This window comes from Amia ocellicauda, chromosome 21 (assembly GCF_036373705.1).
Source record: "Amia ocellicauda isolate fAmiCal2 chromosome 21, fAmiCal2.hap1, whole genome shotgun sequence".
NCBI classification, from domain to species: Eukaryota; Metazoa; Chordata; class Actinopteri; order Amiiformes; family Amiidae; genus Amia; species Amia ocellicauda.
The window spans coordinates 22868609-22891479 of record NC_089870.1 but is presented as its reverse complement, the minus strand read 5'-3'; the positions used below and the strand labels follow the sequence as shown (position 1 = coordinate 22891479).

The window sequence follows — 22871 nt, the reverse complement described above, 5'->3', positions numbered from 1 at the left end:
ATCCAATCTGACCAAAGTGTGGAATTCGTTTGTACTAAACCAACATCACCGCCTGTCAGTCTTAACTTCTCTACACAGTCCCAGGACTTCATCTACACGCTTGACATGTCACTCTACGGGCCCCTGTCCTCTGCGCCCGCGTCTCGGCACGACTCACCGTGGTACGAGATGAGCTCCTTGTTCTGATTGCAGAGCACAAACATGTCGTCCTCCAGTGTGATGAAGTTCAAATACTGATCGAACACCTGTCGACATAAATACCGGCCTTTAACGGTTCTGTCCATTTCAAAAGAGACATCCCTGCCGGGCATCCACACAGACCACAGGTCACTCAAACTCAACTCAAGAATCCTTTAAAACAAACAGCAGCTCGTGCTCGACTCATACATGATTGCGTCTGAAAATCAGATTCCTTTAGTGGCATCTCGCTGACCTTGGTAACCTGCGTCACCGCGTTGGCCCCCAGCGCTGCGCTTGCGATGTCCTCTAGTTTACTCCTCGATATCGCAGAGATGAAGTTCAGGTAGTAGGACTCGTAGAGTTGGTTCCTCAGATCCTGAGAGAGAGCAGACAACAATGTAGGACTGTGCAAAGCATGCGTAATAAACAGTGTGGAGGCGGGCACTACGGCAGTCCGTTACCTGGCATATCCGGTCAATATTCTCCTCCGTCGGCATGACAAAATAAATGGCTGGGACATCGGGGATCGGGTCTCGGTCCGAGTGCAGTAGCCTGAAGAAAAGCATTCGTGTCTCAGCAGATGCAGAGAAAGCATTTCACATCGTAAAGGCGTGTGGGCCAGGAAAAGCCATGAATAACGAATACGGTCAAAAACAAAAAGGAAACAAGCCAGGACCAGCATCTTTGTTTAGAAAGTGAAAGAAAATGTCAAATCACACACGTAGGACGCTCCCTCTGGAGAGTGCCCAAGTGCCAGCTCAGCTCAAGTTGTTACTCACAGGTGCAAAGTCATGCCCATGTCTCTGAGGTCCTTGACCGACAGCAGTGGGGAGATGATGTCCTGGCCGAACCGGTCGTAGATGAGGACCTGCAGCAACAGGAGGGAAGATACGAAGGAGTTACACACCCTGGAGCTGCTGTCACTCACACTCAGCGAGGGCTGGACATGAAACGCCACCCCCAGCCGTGAGACAACAGGGTGTTGTGCGTGCTTTTATAAACCCAGCCCCCAGGCCCGGACACAGGCCCTGGATGATGCGTTTGGATGAGGCAAGAGGAAGAAGCTGCCATTAAACCGCACGCTGTCATTCAGAAGACTCGTAATGTACAGTTTTGTCACATTTCCTCTCTCTCCATATTTATAATTTGTTCCAGATCTAAATCTGTGGACAGACTATGACATTCTTACCGACCATTCCTGAATAGTATAACTGGGTTGTTTCTCTGTAGCCCCTCACCTTCCATACTGGCTCCGATGAGCTGTTCTTCAAAGGAGGAGCGTTAAAATTCAGCATCCGCTTCAGAGCAGCTGTGAGGGACCATTAACACAAGCCACGCCAGAGAGAAAAACAGACAACTATGTGAGCAAAGAGTGCAATAACAATGTAGGACTTACAGTCAGTTTCAGCCCCTTGCAAAAGCATACTGACCTCTGTGACAATTTTCTACACTCAATATAGAGATTCTTAAATGTAATGTATGTATATTACATTTATATACATAGTGGACACATCTTAGGACAGGCCTTCATGCAGCTGTGGATCAATATGGGCTGACGGTGATGATGCACATCCCTGGACAATGTTACACCACATCTCAGATCAGAACGCGAGAGCAGATCTGTATTCTACAGCAGGACTGGGAGACTCTGCCTTAAGTTTCCAGATAAAATACAGTGCCAGATAACTTGATAGATCTACATCAATCCCAGAGAAACACAAAATTACACTTCGGATGACAGTGTTTGGCCACCATGGATGACACTGTGTCTGTAGTGGTCCCCAAACCGGTCCAGGAGACCCCACGCCCTTCCGGTTTACATAATTACAGAATTGAACCTTACAGTGCATTGTTAGTTCAATTAAGGATTAAATTATGTAATTAAGAGCTTGGTTGGAACAGCAGGGCACGGGGGTAAACAGGACCAGGGACCCCTGCTATAGACCCCGTGTCCTCTCTCTGTAAGCGACATGGGTGTCACTGTGTCTATAGTGTCCCCTCTCTGTGGGTGTCACTGTCTATAGTGTCCTCTCTCTGTGGCTGTCACTGTGTCTATAGTGTCCCCTCTCTGTGGCTGTCACTGTGTCTATAGTGTCCCCTCTCTGTGGCTGTCACTGTGTCTATAGTGTCCCCTCTCTGTGGCTGTCACTGTGTCTATAGTGTCCCCTCTCTGTGGGTGTCACTGTCTATAGTGTCCCCTCTCTGTGGGTGTCACTGTGTCTATAGTGTCCCCTCTCTGTGGGTGTCACTGTCTATAGTGTCCCCTCTCTGTGGGTGTCACTGTGTCTATAGTGTCCCCTCTCTGTGGGTGTCACTGTCTATAGTGTCCCCTCTCTGTGGGTGTCACTGTGTCTATAGTGTCCCCTCTCTGTGGGTGTCACTGTGTCTATAGTGTCCCCTCTCTGTGGGTGTCACTGTGTCTATAGTGTCCTCTCTCTGTGGGTGTCACTGTCTATAGTGTCCCCTCTCTGTGGGTGTCACTGTCTATAGTGTCCTCTCTCTGTGGGTGTCACTGTGTCTATAGTGTCCCCTCTCTGTGGGTGTCACTGTGTCTATAGTGTCCCCTCTCTGTGGCTGTCACTGTGTCTATAGTGTCCCCTCTCTGTGGCTGTCACTGTGTCTATAGTGTCCCCTCTCTGTGGGTGTCACTGTGTCTATAGTGTCCCCTCTCTGTGGGTGTCACTGTCTATAGTGTCCCCTCTCTGTGGGTGTCACTGTCTATAGTGTCCCCTCTCTGTGGGTGTCACTGTGTCTATAGTGTCCCCTCTCTGTGGGTGTCACTGTCTATAGTGTCCCCTCTCTGTGGGTGTCACTGTCTATAGTGTCCCCTCTCTGTGGCTGTCACTGTGTCTATAGTGTCCCCTCTCTGTGGGTGTCACTGTGTCTATAGTGTCCCCTCTCTGTGGGTGTCACTGTGTCTATAGTGTCCCCTCTCTGTGGGTGTCACTGTCTATAGTGTCCCCTCTCTGTGGGTGTCACTGTCTATAGTGTCCCCTCTCTGTGGCTGTCACTGTGTCTATAGTGTCCCCTCTCTGTGGGTGTCACTGTGTCTATAGTGTCCCCTCTCTGTGGGTGTCACTGTGTCTATAGTGTCCCCTCTCTGTGGGTGTCACTGTCTATAGTGTCCCCTCTCTGTGGGTGTCACTGTGTCTATAGTGTCCCCTCTCTGTGGCTGTCACTGTGTCTATAGTGTCCCCTCTCTGTGGGTGTCACTGTGTCTATAGTGTCGTCTCTCTACAGAAGCACAGAAGACACTGATGCACAAACAGTCTACAGGGCTCCAGGATCCAGACCCGGGCATCGTACTGCTGTTGTATGTACGGGTTGAAAACACGCCTCTGTACGGCTGCGCTGCACTGCTGACAGTCGGCACTACGTCCCTTCGGGCTTCAGACAGTTTTCAAAGACCGGACAGAAGCGTTAGACTGCTCAGGACCGCGTAACTCGCCGTTTACACGCCGTTTACACGCTGTTTACACGCTGTTTACACGCTGTTTACTCGCTGCTCCTGCGGGCTACGCGCACAATCCAGCCAGGAGTAAACACAGCTGACCAGCAGCTCGCAGGCCGACAGAAACGCCACCTGCCGGGCGAGCCCCCGCGACCAGCTGCGTTGAACACACACGGGCCGATGAGCCGAGCACAGACCGGGGCGCCGCAGCGACAATAAGTGGACCGAGTACAGACCTGTCTGCTTCTCCCGCACGGACGCCGCCATCTTGTTTGGGAATCACGCAGTGACGCGGCGGCGGATGACGTGGCAGCTGCGGCTGCAGAGGCGCAGGGAGCGTCTGCATTTTGCGAGCCCGAGTCTGGACGCGAGGCTTTCCGCGTCGTGCGTTTGCACAGACCCCGCCTGTGAGGAAATGTCAATACCCCCTTGCTATCCTGGACACTAGGGCTCATACCGTGAAAACGCAAACTGGAATTAAATGCATCTGCATGTGACAATACATTGTGTAGACCATAATATCGAATATGCCAGATTACAGTAGTGTGCAGCTTGATATGCGTGATAGATGTGATGTCTAAACAATAGGCAGCATGTTTCCGCAGTTCTGTACCATCTGCAATCCTCATTGGTGGAGAAGTGCAGTATTTATGTTAGCATACAGTATGGATAGTGCGGCGGTAGTAGTATAGCACTCAGCAGGGTTAGCACTGAGTAAGTAAGTGTACTATTACAGTATGTAGTTTAGTAATAGTAACATAAATCGGTTAGTGTGTCAGTCATGAAAGTGTCGTAGGATACTGAACTGATGCAGCCTTTTCATTGGTCCGTGTAGTATATCCGCCTATGATGTCACCACTGCATCCCTGGTCTGTGCGTTTCTTTACTCATAACGCACTATTTAACACTGATACACTAACACTGATTGCAACCTACATGCACGACTGCATACCACACTACTGAACACCAGGTGGATGAAACCTGTGGATGTTTTATTCTTCAAACACATCAGATACAAAGGGTGCCAATACTAATTTAAAGACATTAGTCACTATTACACATAGAAATAACAGGCTTTTGGGATTTTTCATTCCTTCTTGAGTAACTAATGAGCAAACTAATCCTCATATTATTATATTTCTTTATCCACGGTGATTTACAATTGGGTTTTTACTGGATTAACAGGAGCATTTTTAGGGACAAAATCCAAAATTATTAAAAGGACACTTTTGAACACTGCAAGCGAATTCAGATTGGAATTCACAGAGATTTTGAAATGTCTTGCTTTTCGATTTTTCGAAGCAAACATCTCTCTGCTTTCATGAAGAGCCTTTAATACAAAAACAAAGAACAGAAAGAGAAAGAAGAGTAAAACACTTTACACACGTTGACACCGCTACACATGAAGAAAGGACCGTAACACTTATCCAGAACTGTAAAGTCCGACCCACAACAGACGAGTACAATTATTTACAGTCAGAAGCGTCGATATATACAGTCACTTAAAAACATGAAACAAAACAGGTATATAATGCAGAGGCAGTCTAATGCTTTGCGTCTCTGCGGTATCCAGACCTGCGAACACGCCTGGCCGGGAGCGAGAGGGACCATATGACACAGGGTGAGAGGCGTGTTCAGATCATTGGTGTAGTTTTTTTAATCACAGTTGTCGTGGTGTTGTGAGTCTGTGTGCGTCGCTTGAACACGAACAGCCAAAGTTTTTATTCTTGCGTGAAACCTGTGTGTCATATACATATCTATCAAACTTTATGCACAAACATGATACACCCGTGAACGTGAATATTGTACATGTAACTTAAGAGCGAGTGATGAGAAGTGAGTGAGATACAGAAAGTCCTCAGGTCTGAAGCTTTAGTACAATCACATCAATGAGGGTCCCTCCTTCATGAGCACTGAGCTGTTTCAGGTACAAGGATCATTACCACTAGTTTTAGTATTTATTTTTATAGTTGCACTCCTCCATCGAAGCAGTCATGGGACCAGGACTGTACTGGGACCAGGAGGTAAACGGCACGCCCTCAAACCGGAAACTGCAGGAGAACAGGATGGGCTTGAAGACTGGGTGGTCAGCATGGCGTTGCGTTTACACCACCGAGTCCTTCAGGAGCAAAGTCACCTCGGCCAGCTTCACCCAGACCGGACCCAGGCTGTGACACCCGTCTGATACAGTCAGAAACAGACACCAGTCTTCAGATCGTAGTGTGAATCCTGCACTCCTGTTTTGATAAATGAGTCACGTTTTCTACTCCATGATCTGGTCTTGAAAATACACAGCAAAGCAGGGAAGAAACTAAATAAAAAACTCTCAGCACTATTCAGCAAACTGGTTGCAGTTATCCTGGCAGATGGCGTAGTCCATGTTCCTCCTGAAAACATCATAGCATGAGACCACGGGCAACAAGATACAGTTGAAGGAGGGGTTGGCTTCCGGGTACATTCCTTGGGACTGGGGTTGTTCATGTATGAACTCCACACACGGTTCAGGCGTGAAGCCGATGGCCGGCACCGTGTCAGCCGAAGTAGCGAAGATGAGAATCATCTCCAGGGAGGAGGCGCAATTCCCATCTGAAACACACAGTAGATTACGATCCACAACAGGCCAGAAAAACACCACAGAGAGCAGACCGGCCATGCTACCACAATGACACAATGAGAGGCGACATCAAAAATAAAAGACACAGCTAGTACCTTCACAGTCCTGCAGGTATTGTCTCCAAAACTCAACCACTGTCATCTCCACCGTCACCCTGTTCTCATCAGACGAGTAGTGGACCGTGAAAAGGTCACCCATCTTCTCGGCCGTGAGTTTCTCAGGTCTGCCGCAGAACACCGGAGAGAACACCTCTGGGAACTTCTGGATTTGGTCCAAGACTCCGAGTGTTTTCAACCCTTCGCGAAATCTGAACAAAGACACCACACCAGCCAAAATAAACCCCTTGGAAAGAAAACATCTGAAACGTGTGCTGGCAGCATCTGAGGGCTTCGGAGCCGTCCGCTGACACGGCTGGAGAAACGTACCTCTGAAGAGGCATCTGCAGTCTAGTGATCAAGTAGAAGTTCAGGAGGTCCTGGACCACCAGCTCCTTGTCACACAGCCTGCTTACTGGTCTCAAATACCCGGGCACCGGTAGCATCTCCACGGCCGCACACATCCCCACCTGCAGCTCGTCAACGGACTGGGCCTCCTTGATCTGAAATGAGCGACACAGAAGGATAGCGCAGATGAGACCTGGTGACTCGACACACTCAACTGATGGTTAACACTTACCATCGGAAACTCTTGAATCTGAAAACTACAAGCAGTATAGACTGAGGAGATGCACAGTGATCGTTGGGCTTTACCCTGGTCACGTGTCCTGCGAAGAGGACGTCCCCCAGGTCTTCCACGCACAGCTGGATGCCTGGGAAGTCGTCCAGCAGGCAGTGGTAGAGCACTCTGGAGAAGCAGGCGGGAGGAGGACCACCGTGCACCAGAGACAGAGCGATCAATCGCCCGGCTTCGAAGTACAGATCCTCGCTCAGGGCTGAAGAAACAACACCTCGATTAGAACGCCTGTTATAGTCCATTCATATGGGATTCAACATCTCATTCTATGGCATTACCATAAACACCTGTACAACACTGTGTACCTTGAGAGTCCAGCGTCAGGTTCCTGGCGTGTGGGAAGCCCTCGAACATGGCGCAGTTCTGTAAGTAGTGGACGAGGAGACGCAGGAACTTGCGCCGATTCCCGTGGTTCACGCTGACCTGCTCTTTGCGGATCTTGTTGAAGAAGACCGTGACAGCGTGGCGCGGCGAGAAGTTCCTCTTCCGCACAGCGAGCAGCGCTGCGTCGAACACGCTGCTGCCCCTGATGAACACCCTCGTGTGCTCGAACTGTATGACCTGGGCCGCCAGCTCCCTCAACATCACGGCGGAGGACCTGGCCGGCAGCGACTGCCTACAGAGACAAGGACGTCAGAGACACGCCGGATGCCAGGACACCGCGGGAGACAACGGGAGACACGCCGAGGCTCTGGTTTGAACACGTACCTCTTCAACACCACCGGGGAAAAGCGAGAGGACGGGTGGTGGCGTTTCACACGCGGTTTGTTGGTTTCTTTTGTGACAGACGGGGGACACATCGAGTGAATGTTTCGGGATAAAGAGCCTGAGGAGAAAAAAGGAAACGGACGAGTGTTAACACATTATTACAGTTTACACCGAGAGCGAAAGCCCTGCAAGGACAGGAATGATTAAAATACTGAATGCGTCACTTTGGTGGAGAAAAACATTCCAGGTACCTCAAATCAGTCTTTACAAGGACTGTGCCTATTTCCAAAACTGCACCACTTATAAACTCACAAACACACTCCAGGAACTTAACACACAACTCCTTGACTGGAAGCAAAGCTGCGTCTCTAGTGAAGAGGGAACTGAACCTGTTCACCCTGGAACAGAGGAGACTATGTGGGGACTTGATCCAAGTCTTCAAAATCATGAAAGGCATCGACCACATCAAACCAGAGGAGCTTTTCCAGATCAGCAGGGACACACACACCCGGGGACACAAATGGAAATTGGGCTTCAAGGCATTCGAGACAGAAAACAGGAGACACTTCTTCACACAGAGAGGCATCACAATCTGAACAAACTCCCCAGCGATGTGGCTGAAGAGACAATTTGGGAACATTCAAAAACAGACTGGATAGGATCCTTGATCACTTAGTTATTAATGGACACCAAACGAGCAGGATGGGGCAAATGGGCTCCTCTCGACTGGACACTCTCTCATGTTCTTATGTTATGCTGCAACACAAAATTAACTGATTATGTTTTGTACATCAGCAGCTATTGGTTTACAGGTCCAAGGTTTCCCTGTGAGAACTGGATGTAAAGTACTCATACCTTTCCAGCTCTCAGAGCTTTGGTTACTTGTGGTAAACTAGTGTAAATCGCCACAGACTGGGTCAGACGTATGAATAGTTTGGCAAGGAAACTCCTCTTGGAATCAATTACTTTAGAGTGAAAAAAACTGCTTTTCTGAATCAAAATCTGATTTGGATTCCAAGCTTGCCGATATAATTGGCCGGAAGCTGACCACAATGTGATAGAGGAAAGAACACTGAGAGAAATTAGATTCCTTGCTGCCCTCCCTCACTGTCCCCTGCGCAGAGGTCCTTACCGGTCTCGTTGAGGATGATCCGGCACTCTGGACACACCCACTCCTCCGCCAGGCCGCGCAGAGAGGAGCAGCTCCGGTGCGTCCCGCTCGAGCCGCAGTACTGGCACAGCACGATCTCCCACTTGCTGCAAGACAGGCATCACAGACAGGTTTCAGTTCCTTCTGGCCCTGATCTGATCAGCCTGGTAAATTTACAGACCTGGAGATCTCCGTGCGATTTTGTCATTATTATCATGGCAACGCAGGAGGGTTCTCCGGTGTGTTTCGTCCCCGGGAGAGCACCGCGGGCAGCCTGTTCGTACCTGTCAGGCTGGCTGAAGCCCCGTCCGCGGCGACAGCAGCACTTCTTCACATCGCAGTGCTGGTAGACCTGCAGTAACTCGCTGTACGCATTTTCCTCCAGTTCCCAGGAAGCGTCTCTGTAAGAGGATGGGTTCAGCGATTAAATACATTCACAGCTTCTGTTCCAGCAGAAAATACATGTAAACAAGCAGGTCAATCAAGTATCCTGACAGAGGGATGTCAAGAGAAGCCTAACACACGTGACCCAGTGGGCAGCGACAGCGCAGACGATCTGAAACACAAGTGACTCACTTCTCCGGGATGTGGATGCCCATGCGCAGCATCTCCTGCTGGAACTTGTCCTTGTTGTTGCAGATGGTGCATCGGAAGAAGAACATCCCGGCACTGTGGGCCTGGTTCTGAACACAGAGGCGGGGAGATTAAAAGACTCTCTGAACCATGTGTGATCAATGCACAGTAAAATAACAGTGATATTTGTATATTGGGATACGGGACTGACAGGGCTGCACAGATAGGGTGTTATTGATTGTGTGTGTAATATCTATACAACGCACAGCCACAGATGTGTAATATACCTGCACACAGTCCCGGTGAAACCAGCTACTGTTGCAGCAGGGACACTTCAGCACGCTGTAGGACAGCACGGGCTCCAGCAGGTCCAGGCACACGGAGCAGGAGAAGGGTCCGCTCAGTCTGGACGAGTCGGCCGCGGTCTGCGTGGGCCGGTGGGCCAAGCAGAAGGACCTGCACAGAAACGCAACATCACGTCAGACACATCACAGGAACCCAAACGGGCTTTACGAGTCCGTGTATCAATGTCAGGCGTTCCACTACGATCAAACAGCACCAGGCCGGGCCCCCGTAGAGGCCGACACAATCACATGACTTCAGTAAAGTCCGTGTCCGACACTGACCGACTCGATCACACGAGGCCAACTTACGGAAACAGGCCTGTGAACTGGAAGAGGAAGCCCTTCTGCTGCCCACAGGGGAAGTGGACCTTCTTACTGCAGGCTTTGACCGAACACCCGACGGAGGCGCCGTTCTTCTTGCAGACACCGCATCTCTAGCCACACAAGGAAGGCAAGACATAGACGTTACAGACACTTCCAACACAGGCTGTGTGATGAGCCATCCAGAAGGTCAGCTGACCAACAGGAGACTTGTGAATTTCAGGACATCACCACTGCAAAGGCCCCTCTCCGTTCACTCACCAGCTTCGATGATCTTTCCATCTCCTTTCTTACATCTTCCACCAGAAACCCATAGATCCCTTCGTCTTCTTCCCCGCGCTGGTAAACGCCACTTGACATCAACTGGAACAGTTTAAATAACAGCAAGAGTTAAGGAAATATCCACAAGCTCCTGGACCCAGTCACTGCGTAAACACAGGCTTTTTAATACGTCCTGGGCCCAAATCCAGAACAAAGCATCAGCCACCAACTGTGCACTAATACTACAGGGCTAGACAGCCGTACCAGAGTCACTGGCTGGTAGACAGAGCGAGAAAGCTGTCGAACTACCCTGAGATCGCTTTAAACGCTACACGCTTTCTTACTGAACTGCAGCTCAAACGGCAAATGACCCCGTCTAAAAGATTAGCCTCCCCGGCCGCCCGCTCGCCCGCCCTCCTCCGGGGAGAACATCAGCCTCTGTGCTTACCAGGCAGAAATAGTGCAGAGTGAGGCTGTGAGTCTTGGAGACAATCTTCTCCCCATACTTGTCCGGGCAGTTGTCAGGGAGCTTGCAAAAAACACAGACTGGAAGAGAGAATCAGAAAGAGGTTAGAAACGGAGGCACTGCGCTGTCAGTAAAGCACTTCTTTAAATCAGTGAGGTTTTTAAATACTCAGGAGTCATGGTTGCTGGTAACTAGTTCCCTTGGCATACGAGTAAAAACGACTCCATCATCGTGCAGAATAGACATCACGCCTGTGTAGGATTTGCAACTATAAGACATTAAAAACAAGGTGACTGTAACTCACCCTCTTGCTTTTCCTCGCCCTTCTTACTTTTGCTTCTCTCCATGTTCAAGTCACTTCTCGTGTCATCTGAAAGGAGTCTGACACACCTACTGTGTCAAGAAATAAACATCGTTACCTCTGTTGCAATGTACACATTACAAAATACCGTATTACACAACACAGAGAGAGACCGACACCACTCGTTCAACTGTACAGTTAAGCAGCACTTGTCTGGGCAGCAACTGAAGTCATTAATAAATTAATCGATCAGACACACGTTACGTCACTGATACATTATTCATTACGCGTTATTTCCAGTCCGAGTGATTTTTTGGAGCTGCCTGCTCGTGAAATTATAATAAAAAAGTAAAATCACTTTCTAGTCTGCAAACTATTATATTATTAATGATAATGATGGTGATTTATGATTATTATTAATAATATTAATAATAATAATAAATGACAGTATTTCTGATATATTTTCTGATGTTTTCATTATTATTTTAATATTACACTGCAATAAAAAACATTGGTGATTAGTATAATTAAAAGCATAGATACGACACCAAATTCAAACAAAGCAACATGAAACAGCCTATGATTATCACTGTTATTATGAAATGGGATGAACAGCGAACACATACCTCAATATCTAGCGTTCTTTATAGCAGTAACTTTATGGTCTCAATAACTACATCATCTCCCAGTAAATAAATAAGGCACAATGCATGGAAGGCGACTGCATTTTAACAAGCTACATGCACGCTTCTCGGTTCTACCTTCAACAAAGAGGAGTATTGGACAGAACAGCTGCACAATCCAGCACACAAAACCGCTTTAAATCCTCTGGTGCAGCCTGAGCGCTAACAACAGTGGAGGCCGGGCGGACAGCACTCACAGGACGGGGCGCACGCAGGTCACGCTCCGATTCGAATGCCCCTCTCTGGAACATTCAAACCCAAACATCCGGTCGGGGGCGGGGTCACGGAAGTGACGTCGGGGCGGGGGGCGTGGCGCAGCAGTGACGGAGCTGAGCCCGGTGTGTTTCATCTTTATGTATTATACAGCAGCGCACGATGCTGAATTTGACTGCTGTTCATTATTATTATTATTATTATTATTATTATTATTATTATTATTATTATTATTATTATTATTTCTTGGCAGACGCCCTTATCCAGGGCGACTTGTGCAAACAAAGTGCAAAATACAGTGAAGGACAAGGCATCAATCATTACAAATTAAATTTAGCTAAAACAGCAATTCAAAATAATACATTTTACAAGTTCCAATTTACAATTTAGTTCATGTCTGCACTGGCCGCTTGCATCCAACACAACACAACAGTCTTGTGCTCCTGGTCAATGCAAACCTGAGCAGCAGGGATGGTCCATGCAACACATTTCTCAGTCGGTTCTGATTTAGGAATCGATTAAATCAACACTGATTCGCTATGAACGCTTAACAGACAGCAGCAGCAACAACAAACACGTTTAAAACATCTCTGCAAAGATCCAGGAGTGTCCAACAGAATCATGTGAATGACATATAAACAGCTTCTGTGTCACATATGAGCGAAATAATGGTTGTTTTGTGCCAGTGTACACATAGCTTTACAGTCATGACAAGTGTGAACATCCTATAGCCTATTATCACCGGGAGAACACGGGATAAAACCAAAGACTAAAAAGCACAATTAAAATACAATCAAACAGTTTACATTTACATTTTTCCATTGCATTTTTTGTTCACCTGTAATACACGAAGGAAGAGTACTACTGCCATTAAAACAAAAGTATCAAACAGTAATGAAATTGACTTTATTTGTTGATATATGTGTAACTATTGTGCAATGACATGTTGCTGACAACTGGCTCAGAAACTCAGTTCTCATGCACAGGTCGTGTCTTTAGGCGATATAAAGCGCCTTCCTGCATATTTCACAGTCCATGTTCTTTTGAGAGTCGTCCAGGAAATAAAATAACTCCACACGGTTTTCACACAATAACTGGAACAGCTGTATTCAGGAGTCAACGCCAAAGGGCAGTGTTTAAAAATGAAATACAAAAGGAATGACATTTGACATCCATGGCACATACAGGTTAATGTAAAGTAGAGTCTTTTTCATAAAATTGTTAAATTAGTCTTAGGATCAATTACACAGTATGATCAGATATACTACTACTACACTACTATTAGTAATAATAATATATACATTGCAATGATTTCTTTCATTCTTTATTTTCTGCTCAGAGTCAGGAGATACCTGTTTGTTCCTTTAAAGAAAATCATAAACATTTCCCAGACGCATTTAGGACATTTTGCCAGAGCCTATTGTGCACAGGTGAAGCTATATTCACACAAAATAAACCATATATAATATGTAACATGGTGCGTTATTATTTCCCAAACCAAGCCCGCTGTAAAACAGAGGTGAAAGACATTTTTCTAAATGCACTGATAGCTCTATTATTTGTCGTCTTCAAATCAACAGAAAATAGCACCTTAGAAACACATCTGAAATGGGATTTTGCAATCAAGCAACAAAGAGGGAGCCGGGGCTGGGAGCCGTGGGTCTGAAATCTTTGCTCTATTATCCTTTTAAGATGTTCTCAGATAATCCAAATGTTCATTTTTTCAAAGCTATTCATGACCAATGGAGTATATGATTTTTCTATTTAGTTTTCTGAATAGCAAATTGAGAACTTATCCAAATGCAGCTAATTATGTTGGTCAAGCTTTGTCCTGGGCATAATTATCCTGCAGGCTGTACATTAATTTCTTTTCTTTCTAATTAGCTATTGCTGCTGGGCCATAGGCTTAAAATACACACACTAATTACAGTGGTACACACAGTGCAGTGACTAGGACCTTTATAACTCTCCAGGCTTATTCACAACTAAATAGATGGTTTATGCAACATTTCCCTGTTTAAAAGAAATATAGTTAATAAACACAATGAAAATATTATACCATTTCATGCCTGAAAATTCTCAGTTGCATCCTTTGGTATTTTATTTCAAGACAAAGCCCACCTGCAGTCCGGAGGAAGGGGCACAATCCAGGCAGTAACATTTTCAAATTCTCTTGGTCTAAGTGTGCGTACTGTGTACTGTTTTTCTACATCGTACACAACTAATATTTTCAATTCTGACCAGTCTTCTCACTCTTACAGTACATATCATATTGTCAGGAGTTATAGTTACCTGTATGCACAAATAAAAGGTATTTAAATCTGATTAAAAATAACTTTTTCAGGCAGAAATAATCAACGGAGGAGAACCCACTGAGCCCATAATGAAGGAAGCCTCTCTCCAATCTGCTGCTATAGACTTAGGATGTGGCACTTTTAATCAAATGCAATGTTTGTGTGCCGTCTTGAAGCGCAATATTTCTGTTGCTGAGCTGCATGTGTCAAGGGTGGCAAGGAGAAGTCTGAATTTGAGCAACACTGCTGACACAAACACTCAGCGACCCACGGAGCCAACCGATGCCACTGTGACTTTGGGGACTGAGCCGTGGTTTTGCCGCAGGATACGGAGCGGCTGCTGATGCTGTAGGACTCGGCTGCTGTTCACAGGGCATGCGAGAGCTGATGGAAGTGAATTAATCTGTATTGACACGTTTGGAAAGTTTCACATGCCTGTCTCTTTTCCATTGAGAGGTGATAATTGTCAGTCTGCTTATTTCTTTGCCTTACAACATTTTTTTGGGTCTTATCAATATTTAGACCGTGCTGCTGGCTGGCAATCGCAAACAGTTGAACAGAAAGCATCCTCACTGTACAAACATACAGTTTCCCTTTTGCTATCTCAGTAAATACTGTATCCACAACGTGCAATCTTTTAATTTAAGCATCACAAGCAAACATTGTGTTTTTACCCTCCTACTGCTAGACAGCAAAACTTTATAATCTTACTTTATTGAAATTATTTAGTTAGATCACAGGGGGGTAAATGCTGTAGTTTACCTTGCCTATGCAGTAAAGAGTTAGTCTTCTATAATTAGTCACTTGCTATCTCCCTCTGTCTCAGTAGAGTCAGCTCGGGTATGTTTGCATTCTCATTATTTGATTGCCGTTACAGATCATATTGAGATTGCTCTTTAGATAAAATGTTAGACTCCATTTAAACGCATTGGTTTTTGATTTTGTTCAGGTACAAGTGAACATATTAATACTACACTGTAAAACACATCAACCCACAGCAAGGCATTTCACTCAAACACACTGTTTAGCCCCAAACGAAGACTTTAAATGTCATTCCATAACTTACTGACTTGGGTCACTGGGTCACTGGGTGCGGCTCCCCACGGCAATGGGAAGAGAATCCCCAAGGTGCACCGCGCCCAGCACCCTGGACAGCTCTTAACAACCGCAAACACAGCTCGCAGCCCCCCCACCCCAACTTTACTATGTAACAACATGTCATACACAACCTGTAGTCATTATATTTCTTTTGACACTGGGTTACAATGTATCAGATGGAAACAGAGGGAGTCATCCTACTTGACGCACAGACAGGTCCCTAATTTCAGTTTGGTATTGTAATTATGGAGGCGGATACATTCATTTAATACATTCAGTTGGCATGGCTGCCATTAAAACCCGACCCTTGGGGGCCCGTCCGGACCCCTGAGCTCCTCACACCCAGCAGAGCACCCCCACCCACCGCCCCACTCACTCCCACCCTCCCCCACGCGTGGATTAATCACCTCCAGCAGCCATTATTAAAATCACAGACACCTCTGTGCGGCAGCGACAGGATGTCACCGGGTCCCATCTGCGGCTGTGTTCACAGTCCCGGCGCACCGGGGCCGCATCTGGAGAGACGGGGCACACATCTGGAGCCGCTCCTGAACCCGGTCCTACAGGCGCGACCAGCTCTCACACCTTGGCTCTATATGTTCCCAGGGAGAGAGAGAAAAAGTGGTAAATGCAATTTCGTTCTTTTAAAATGAGTGTTTGCGTAGAGATTTATTATAGTGAGATGCATTTTGAACGACCTGCCATTCAAGGCAAACAGGTACGGGCCCCCACTGCAGGACTTTAAAACTGTTCCCTCGTTAGAAACATGTTTCCCAACACCGCGACAGCCTCATGCAATTCATTCAAAACGGGTTTATTTTCAAAACATCTCATGCCATTAACTCCAGACATGCACCGCGGGAGCCAATTATGTGCTGCAATTTAGCTCAATTATCACTATGGCAATTTCCAGTGCTTTTGAATCTTTATGAAAACCTGTACTCTAATATTGCTGGGAATCATCACCAGTTTAATATGTAAAGAAAATTAAGATTTAATTTCCCATCCACAGCTAAACATCTAAAGCGTTTTCATTTAAAAGTATTATTTTAAAGACATTTGGTGAACGAACTGTATTTTCAAATAAGTTAGGGATTCAGGCGGCCGCTTTGAATAGCCGCCTTCAATAAAAAAAGACATGGAACAGAAACAAGAAACGCGTTTAATTAAAATAAAAAAGGTAATTTTGAAATGTGCATAAAGATTGATTGGTTTTAATATAACATGTGAACACAGTGAAAAATATTGAAGCTGATCGATTTTCGTTTAGGTTGTGAATACGTTACCAAGTGACTTTGCACGTTTTAAAACAAGGAAATAACACACCCGGTGCTGTGCTGTTTTCTTTACTGCCTGCCACTCAGGACAAGACATGTATACATTTTAACACACTTACTGTGTTGGAATATTAGGAGAAACACAGGCAATATGTACGAATATTTACACATTCACAGTGCCCTGCACACACAATAATACGCCGCTGTCAACACATGAATTGGAAGAATTCATTAGAAATATCAAAACTGCAGGTTAATTAAGATATATGTGATGTGTCTTAGCATGTATGCATGCGTGTATGTACGTATGTATGAGTCCGTCTGTCCTCCGCTGAATAGTCTTGGTCCAACTCCAGTCTATTTTTACACATATTGCAAGTGTTTATTTATTTCAATCGTTGTTTGAAATACGTAACTTATTTGATGACATAAACAAAATTCAGTAGTAATAATTTAAAATGGGGTCGAAGATAATAAAATATATTATGATTGTAAGGATGAAGAAGATGAGAAACAGAAACAAAGTGGGTAACAATAATTATGATAACAATGTACGAAATCATATATCTGTGATAGAGACAGTTTACCTGTTTAATTTTCAACCCCCCCCCCAACACACACACACACACCGACACACAAAGAGTTTAATTTTTGGGGGAGGTGCGAGATTGTTTTTTCAAACATTTCAAACATTTTTGACAGAAATATCCCTGGCTCTTGGGACGGGGTTATTCGATCTCCACTAGGTGTCAGTATATCCCAATAAGATGAAATCAGGTTGCATTTATTTCCCCCATCTTTGTGTGTGTTTGTATAGGTGTTATGGTGGACGAATACAATATTGACCGTTTTCGGTAACATTTCAACTGGATGTAACGAAACACAACCAGGAAACAGGGTCTGCATGGACTTGAGCAGAAACTGTCCGAAAGTAAAGGGCAGTAAATTACACACACACACACACAAACAGACACACACACACACTGACACACACACACACAAACACACACTAAACACACACACACACACACACACACACACAAACAGACACACACACACACACTGACACACACACACACAAACACACACTAAACACACACACTGACACACACACACACAAACACACACTAAACACACACACACACAAACACACACACACACACACACACACACACAAACACACACACAAACAGACACACACACACACTGACACACACAAACATACACTAAACACACACACACACAAACACACACAAACACACACACACACACAGACACACACACACAAACACACACACACAGACACACACACTAAACACACACACACTAAACACACACACACAGAGACAGACACACACACATACACACACACACACAAACACACACAGAGACAGACACACACACACACACACACACACACAGACACACACACAGAGACAGACACACACACACACACACAGACACACACACAGAGACAGACACACACACACTACACACACACACACACAGACACACACACAGAGACAGACACACACACACAGACACACACACACACATACACACACACACACACAAACACACACAGAGACAGACAGACACACACACACACACACACAGAGACAGACACACACACACTACACACACACACACACACAGAGACAGACACACACACAGACACACACACATACACACACACACACACACACACACACTACACACACACACAAACACAGACAGACACACACACACAAACACAGACAGACACACACACACACTACACACACACACACACACACACACACACACACACACTGACTCTGATCAGCTTGGCTAAGAGGCATAAGTCTCTGGACCAGGGATTGGGTTTGTCAGAGTTACCCTGTGTGTGAGAGAGAGAGAGAGAGAGAGAGAGAGAGAGAGAGAGACTAACTCCCTGACTGAGGGTGATTTGAGTGTGATTGTTTCCAGCTCATGTGCTGGTGCTTTTGATTTAGTGAATGTATTTAAATAAGTGTTTTTATTTTCATGAATCCGTCTCTGCCTCCAGCTCACTATATATATCTATATCTCTCAAGTAGGGCTAATATAATATATACAGGCATTATAACACAAACAAGAAACTATACATTGCAATAACAACAGAACAGTCCACAGTGAAAAAGCCGCCAGCGGGAATCGTGAAGTGACTGCGCTCTGCAGCGAAGGCCACAGTGTAGCTCAGAGGTAACGAGTAAACGAGCCGGTCAATAACGAGCAGGAGAGATGCTGCTGTAGTTCACTAGTCTCTGCACACCCAGTCGCTCCGCCTGCGCACCAGCAGATGGCTGCACAGTCCCACAGATACTAGACCATCGATGCCTACGTGATGCTTTATGACAAACACAGCCACTTTCCCTTTTTATTCAGGTTCATTCATGTATTTGTGTGGTTCTGTTCGTTATGATGTTCTGCCCGAGTTTATTACCACACTGTTGAGGCCACCAGTACATTAGTAAAGTCATCTTACAAACATGCAGAACCAGGAACTTGAGTTGTAAATAGCTGCTTGGTCGAGGTAACCCACATCGCCACTGAAGGTTTGCAACACACTGCTGAAGGGCTGGCTGTCTCTGTTGCCCTATCGCCAGCAGCCCAGCTCTGCGCTGGGACGGTAACGCACAGACCCTGAAGGTCCACATGAATACAGAAAGTCAGACACTCAAGCCAAACTGCCAATTTGAAACCCATCCATTGGTGGCTGGCGGATTTTGGTTTCCCCACACAGAGGCCTCCTCCTTCTTCCCTCTGTGTGATATGTGATGTGAGGGTGGGTCTCTGCAAAGGTTGCCAGCAGTACAGGGGGACCACTATCCTTCCTGTGCTCTGCTTGAGAAGACAATGCAGAGACCCAGGGAGAGACACGTCCCCAATACCAGCGACTGGAGAATCTCACAGCTGGGATACAAATCCCAAGGAGAGGCTGCAATAACATTATTACCGAGCGTTTAACCCTCGATTCCTCCTCCCTGACCTCGTCGGTTACTGACCAGCACAGACACACACCCAGCTGCGACTGCGGCAGAGTGCTCGGCACCAAACACCAGCATATAAACATCTGCTTTACCTAATTGTGACGAGTCTGTACTGAGCTCTAACGCACACGATTGACTGCGAGGATTAACGCTCACAAGCGGACCGACTCCAGCTTCCCATGCACTGGAGCAACAGTAATCCTCCCCTCCCCTAACGACCCGACGCGGTAATTGCCGCCGGGGCGAGCGGGCCTCGCTGCTCAGCGGTGGGGTGGACCGGGACGATCCTCCCACTGTGGACACATGGAGAGTCAAACACTGTGAACTAAACCCATCGCAGAAGGTTTTCGCACATGTGTGGGATCGGGTGGGTTCGCAAAGTTGTGTTTACTTTTATTCTCCAGGTCGTGTCCGTTTCCAGGCCCTGGCAGCGGCAGCGTGTGAACAGAGGCTCTTATTGCATAACAATGCCCTGCTGCTCGTCTGCATCTCATCTGCATAATACAATCAAGCCTGGGCGAGCTGCTGATTGCCTGCATTAAACTGGCCTGCATTTACGCAGCTGAAAATATGCTTTTGTTATTATATTGTTGTTTTTGTCACCCAGCAGTTAGTGTGAGTTTATTATTATTATCGGTATTATTATTATTATTATTATTATTATTATTATTATTATTGAAACTACAACCGATGTCAAAGGACTGTACGTCAGGGTTTCAGCTCCTCAGAGCACAAGGCTTCATGCTACAGTATCCCAGCATGCACTTCTGTGTACAAACACGTCCATGGCTGCACAACACGACAGGCTGCTCATGTGTTTTGTCAAATAAAGACAACGGCGGCATCTCAAGAACGGTATTAAAATGGTCTCTAGTGGAGATGCCATAAATTGAGCAGGTTTAGGTCGATTAAAAGCCAACGGACAACCCGGACTGATGTGGGCCAGGTTTGGAAGGAGTCCATGACGTCCACACACATTATATTACAGAGCAGCGGAAGTGAAGTTTAGAAAATAAATCAATCATTGTAACATTTTTAAGTCGATCAGTATTTCGGGGGCTGTGTTGCTCTCTGCATTTTTAACACGTGTTATGAAGCGATACCAGATCGCGAAAACCAATTCTTGTGCCGCCGATGAACAGTGAGAATGAGACAGGGAGGTGTTGCCTGTCAATACGGAGTTGACAAGTGACAGTATTATTTCACCATCTATTTATAGGAAGGCAATTTGACTCATAAACTGTAACTGTTTCGCTGATTGTTCCCTGCGAAAACTGAACGCGCTGTACAGGGAGAGAAACAGTGCAATGCATAGAAAACAAAACCCACGAGTGCGTCTGAGACGTATATGTAATATTTAAAACACACACACACCATTCCGAGGGTCAAAGGTGACCGCACAGTCTTACCAAAGTTTCTTCAGTCCAGAAATGGTACTTTTAAATGCTGCTGGAACCCTGTAATATACTTTTATTATACCATACTGTTAAAAAAGATTACACACCTGGCATTTCGGTTTAGAATGTCAGAGGGAGCCGTGTGCGGTTTGGTGACACGCTGAGAGACTGCATTTCGGGGAGAGGAAGGTAAAACAAAAAGCCTGAGGATGCGAAGACGGAGAGGCTTGTTGTCGTCCGCGCGGCACTCTGGGTGAAACATTCCGCGAGCGAAATGTCAGCGTGCGAGTTATTTACTCCCGCCGGCGTCGCAGATTGCACAAGTTGTCGTTCTTGCCGGGGTTCCGCGACACATTTCCGAAAGCGGACCATTTATTCTTCAGAAGGCCACTGGCCAATTTGGGGGCCGTGCTGTTCTTTGTTTCCCGCAGGAGGTCGGGTTTCAGAAAGTACTTTAAAGTTGTCTTCTTCTTCTCCTTCTTAATTTGAATATTAATAAATGATCGGCAGTGAAAACAACCGTTCTAATTTAGACAGCAACCCGCTAGCTCACTATCTCTCCAGCAGCATTCTTCTTGGAGAAGACCTGGAATTATACAAGCTAATTAAGCCAATTTAGCACAGGTGTGGTGCTAATTCCTCACTTTCATACTGAGCTCTAGGCAGTATAAATAGCATAATTGCACATCAGCACTCCATTAGGCGTCTCAGCACAGAGCATTTGTCTATTTTCCCATACACCTCTGTAAACAGCCTCTACACTTTGTCATGTTTTGAAAATGTTTCTTGGGGAAACTGTAAGCCGCCCTGGGCAAGAGCGCCGGCTAATCAATACATCAACCACAAGTCACACAAAAACCACGGCTCGTCTACCTGGGTGTTGACATTGTGACCATTAGCACGTTCGCCGTTCCCTGGAAACTGGGGCTTTGCACACGTGGTGCTTTCATCACATCTGTTAATTGCAGTGGCTTATTATTGTCATGAATTCGTTTAGCGTCCACAATTATCTAATGCCTGAAGGAAAGAAAGAAAAAGATTGTACTATAAGAACATAAGACAGTGTCCAGTCGAGAGGAGGCCATTCGCCCCATCGTGCTCGTTTGGTGTCCATTAATAACTAAGTGATCAAGGATCCTATCCAGTCTGTTTTTGAATGTTCCCAAATTGCCTCTTCAGCCACATCGCTGGGGAGTTTGTTCAGATTGTGACGCCTCTCTGTGTGAAGAAGTGTCTCCTGTTTTCTGTCTTGAATGCCTTGAAGCCCAATTTCCATTTGTGTCCCGGGTGCGTGTGTCCCTGCTGACCTGGAAAAGCTCCTCTGGTTTGATGTGGTCGATGCCATCGATGGAATCTACTCTGTGCTGTTTTGTGTACGTCTCCTACATGTCTCCTACACACACAAACGCCTTCATTTAATAGCATGTGTCCAGTAACCTGCATCACCGGCGAGGTTTTAACTGGGTGCTTTGAACTGTGTTCTGTATCTAGACAGACACTATTGCTGTGTATCTTTGTTCAGATGTTAACACTGTCTGGACACACAAAAGAAAACCCTCACAGAGAAATCGTCTCTAAAAGGCCTTCGGATGGAGCAGCAGCCCACACCATCGAGAGAGAGGTCCCCCCGCATCATTAATTTTTGTCACTTTTGATGTGCAATGATGATGTGGCCAGCAAGCAGCGCAGCTCATCCCTGTCGGTCCCTCCTCAAAGGGAAGCTGATGTGATTATTAGGCTGTGTGGGAACTGTGAACTCGCGCCGCGGAAGCAGGGATATGCGGGGCTCTCCTCGAA

At 46.2% G+C, this 22871-nt stretch overlaps 2 protein-coding genes across 6 annotated transcripts in view; both read right to left on the bottom strand.

The window, feature by feature from the left end:
* Window positions 1-3948, bottom strand: part of scfd1 (sec1 family domain containing 1) — a 29275-nt gene extending 25327 nt beyond the window's left edge. Inside the window, exons 1-6 of the mRNA XM_066694045.1 lie at window positions 3868-3948; window positions 1419-1489; window positions 960-1048; window positions 642-732; window positions 434-556; window positions 158-245 (exon numbers count right to left, since the gene is read on the bottom strand). Coding sequence (XP_066550142.1) covers window positions 158-245; window positions 434-556; window positions 642-732; window positions 960-1048; window positions 1419-1489; window positions 3868-3898 — 493 coding nt within the window. The 5' untranslated portion in view covers window positions 3899-3948. The remainder of the gene's footprint in view (window positions 1-157; window positions 246-433; window positions 557-641; window positions 733-959; window positions 1049-1418; window positions 1490-3867) is intronic.
* A 654-nt stretch (window positions 3949-4602) lies between these two features.
* Window positions 4603-12017, bottom strand: g2e3 (G2/M-phase specific E3 ubiquitin protein ligase). Of its 5 annotated transcripts, none has more exons than XM_066694368.1 (15): window positions 11728-12017; window positions 11105-11193; window positions 10783-10880; window positions 10335-10436; window positions 10062-10186; window positions 9696-9864; window positions 9412-9518; window positions 9120-9236; window positions 8818-8942; window positions 7686-7803; window positions 7283-7593; window positions 6995-7176; window positions 6671-6843; window positions 6341-6552; window positions 4603-6217 (listed from the first exon to the last, which is right to left on the bottom strand). In XM_066694368.1, the coding sequence occupies exons 2-15, from the start codon at window positions 11145-11147 to the stop codon at window positions 5964-5966; spliced, it is 2136 nt and encodes a 711-aa protein (XP_066550465.1). In that variant the 5' UTR covers window positions 11148-11193; window positions 11728-12017; the 3' UTR covers window positions 4603-5963. The 5 variants fall into 5 exon arrangements, with proteins under 5 accessions (XP_066550465.1, XP_066550466.1, XP_066550464.1 ...); XM_066694369.1 differs by having other exon boundaries at window positions 11105-11190; XM_066694367.1 differs by having other exon boundaries at window positions 11863-12017.
* Window positions 12018-22871: the final 10854 nt, after the last annotated feature.